This window comes from Aplysia californica, unplaced genomic scaffold, assembly GCF_000002075.1.
Source record: "Aplysia californica isolate F4 #8 unplaced genomic scaffold, AplCal3.0 scaffold00869, whole genome shotgun sequence".
Classification (NCBI taxonomy): Eukaryota; Metazoa; Mollusca; class Gastropoda; order Aplysiida; family Aplysiidae; genus Aplysia; species Aplysia californica.
In genome coordinates this window covers 1,235-3,758 of record NW_004798139.1, presented here as the reverse complement: position 1 = coordinate 3,758, position 2,524 = coordinate 1,235, and the positions used below count along the sequence as shown (strand labels likewise).

General features: G+C 38.2%; 1 protein-coding gene across 1 annotated transcript in view; it reads left to right on the top strand.

Annotated features, from left to right (window-relative positions):
• The window catches only part of LOC101847153 (ankyrin-3), a gene marked incomplete at its 3' end in the record, with an annotated part of 35,621 nt that extends 34,881 nt beyond the window's left edge, over positions 1-740 (top strand). The window contains exon 11 of the mRNA XM_005110269.1: positions 735-740. Within this exon, the coding sequence (XP_005110326.1) occupies positions 735-740 (6 nt within the window). The remainder of the gene's footprint in view (positions 1-734) is intronic.
• Positions 741-2,524: the final 1,784 nt, after the last annotated feature.

Genomic DNA, 2,524 nt, shown 5'->3' with positions numbered 1-2,524 from the left:
TCTATTTATTCACAAAGTACATGTCATTGTATTTCAAGCTATTTTCGGATTGTCGACTAGATCTATACCTTTTTACGAAATGTTTTGCCATGTGAAAGTGCTGATTTTCAAAGGTTGTACATTATAAAATCATGCATCACTCCTTTTTATCTTAGCGACGAAATGTGTTCTTATCTGAGCCACGAAACATGTTCTGAATTGTTACTAACCTTTATTCTGAGAAACGAAGGGTAAAGTCTTCACCCGTGTTTCTGGGATTTCACACAATGTGGATAATGATATATTATGGTGTACAATCTTTTAAAGGCGCCTACTCCAACCCTATTCTGTCAGTAAAAGTAAAGTATAACCGGTAAAACCTAACACGTCTTTGCGCGTCACGATAACCACAGAGGGCTATTTTGACGATCCTGTTAGATATATAGCTGCCACTCCTGTGACCCAAAAGGCGACCCACGATGTTGCTAATTTGGTTAAGCAATTAGAAGTGGTGGTAGATTTATTTTTTCCTTGGGGTGAGGGGGTGAGACTGATATACTTTACTTTTATGGTTCTTTCCACCCCACTCTACCTCCTTCCACCGCTGTTTTATCCATTTTAATATAAATGCTATCTTTTACGGCTTTTTTCCCACTCCACCCCTTCCCCAGTATTCCGCCCATTTTGTTGTGAATGTTAACCCACCCAGTGACTAACAATTCTCATACCTTTAACATTTGTCCCCTCTGTTATAGGATGAGGTGAGTTTCCTCTGGTTTTTTTAAAAACAGAAATATCTTTACATGTTGACTCATATTCTCATTAAGTTCTAAAGACGACCTCAACGTTTACATATATTATGTCATCAGTTTAAAGAAATATTTCCCAAGCCTTTAGACTGAATGTTGCTTTGTATATCACCGAGACAGTGAAAGGAATGCACGTGCTGTTTTAGTTTCTTGGTTTCTAGATTTGAAGACGTTTTTTTTAAATTTTGGAATGATACACAGTAGTATTTGATATATGTGTATGTGTATGTACGAGCAAGTATAGCTTTGTTTGTTTATTTGTGTGTGTATGTGTGTATGTGTGTATGTGTGTATGTGTGTGTGTGCCCCCCCCCCAACCTCCCCTCCTGACTCAGACGCGTCGTATGAATGACAAAAAGGCTGTCCTGTGTCATCGTGTTCCCAATCATTTCCCCATTAATTAACACATATTTGCGAAGGCGAAAAGAAAACATCAAAGTGAAAAAGAGACACAAAAGCCGCATGAGGAATTCTACAAATCTCATGCTTCCACGAGAGCGTATTCAGTAACTGCCAACGTGTGACACTGACTTTGTGCAAAATGCAAATGCAGCCTATAGGTAGAATCTGTAAAAGCGGATAATTCTAACACGAAAATGGAAGAATAAATGACATGGAATATAGATTCTCCTCATTATCTCAAAACCGCCGCCTCCTCTCTCTCACACCCTTCTTTCGCATTCCACTCGCTAAATCAGAAACTGATGTATAAAAGAAATGTTGTATTGGCTCTTTATTGTTGGCCACACGGATACTTACTTGGCCATAAAAGTCATGTCGAAACAACAATTGAATGCGTGGTAGGCGGGTGCTCTGGTGTGGTCTGCTCCTTCTTTCCTATCAAACACCTATCCTGATGTTCCTCCTTTTCTTTATACATTACTCTCAAGTAACAGCTCTAATCTTCGGCACTTGCTTTCATGATTTATTGTGTTACAATAATTGCAGTAAAACTCTTACTGCAACTAAAACCAAACAACAAGTGAGTTCGCAACCAAAATTGTACCATCTCTTGATATTGTCAAGATAAATAATTATGACATAGTTAGAGATAGTGTATCACAGTAAATCATGGAACAATCTAATCCTACTTTTTAAATGTCCTTCCAAGGCTGATAGGAAGAGCGTTAAATATACAGTCATCAAGTAGAATGACGTGAGGATTCCTGTTTTCCTAGACTGGAGTCATTTTACTTTCCCCCACACACCCCTCCATCTTTTTTACATTGCTTTGCTTCACTCTAGGTGCTAATGTCTCCCTCCTCTTCCATTAACTGTTTTTTAAAAACAAGTTTTAAAGAAGAATGTGGTTTTATTTATCGCTTCTTGGTGCACAAAGACTTCAGCTATAATGAAGTTGTTATCTGGCGTCTTTGCTTACAACTTGCAGTTTCAAAGTCCAACTTCAATGCCTTCCCTAGACTGGACATGTTCTGATCAAGCTGCACCTCTGTAGTTTTTCTAATTATTCTTCACCCCCCACACACACACACTAAAACATCCATGCCTAATTCCCTACGGATCAGTGGACGGATTCTATTTATTCACAAAGTACATGTCATTGTATTTCAAGCTATTTTCGGATTGTCGACTAGATCTATACCTTTTTACGAAATGTTTTGCCATGTGAAAGTGCTGATTTTCAAAGATTGTACATTATAAAATCATGCATCACTCCTTTTTATCTTAGCGACGAAATGTGTTCTTATCTGAGCCACGAAACATGTTCTGAATTG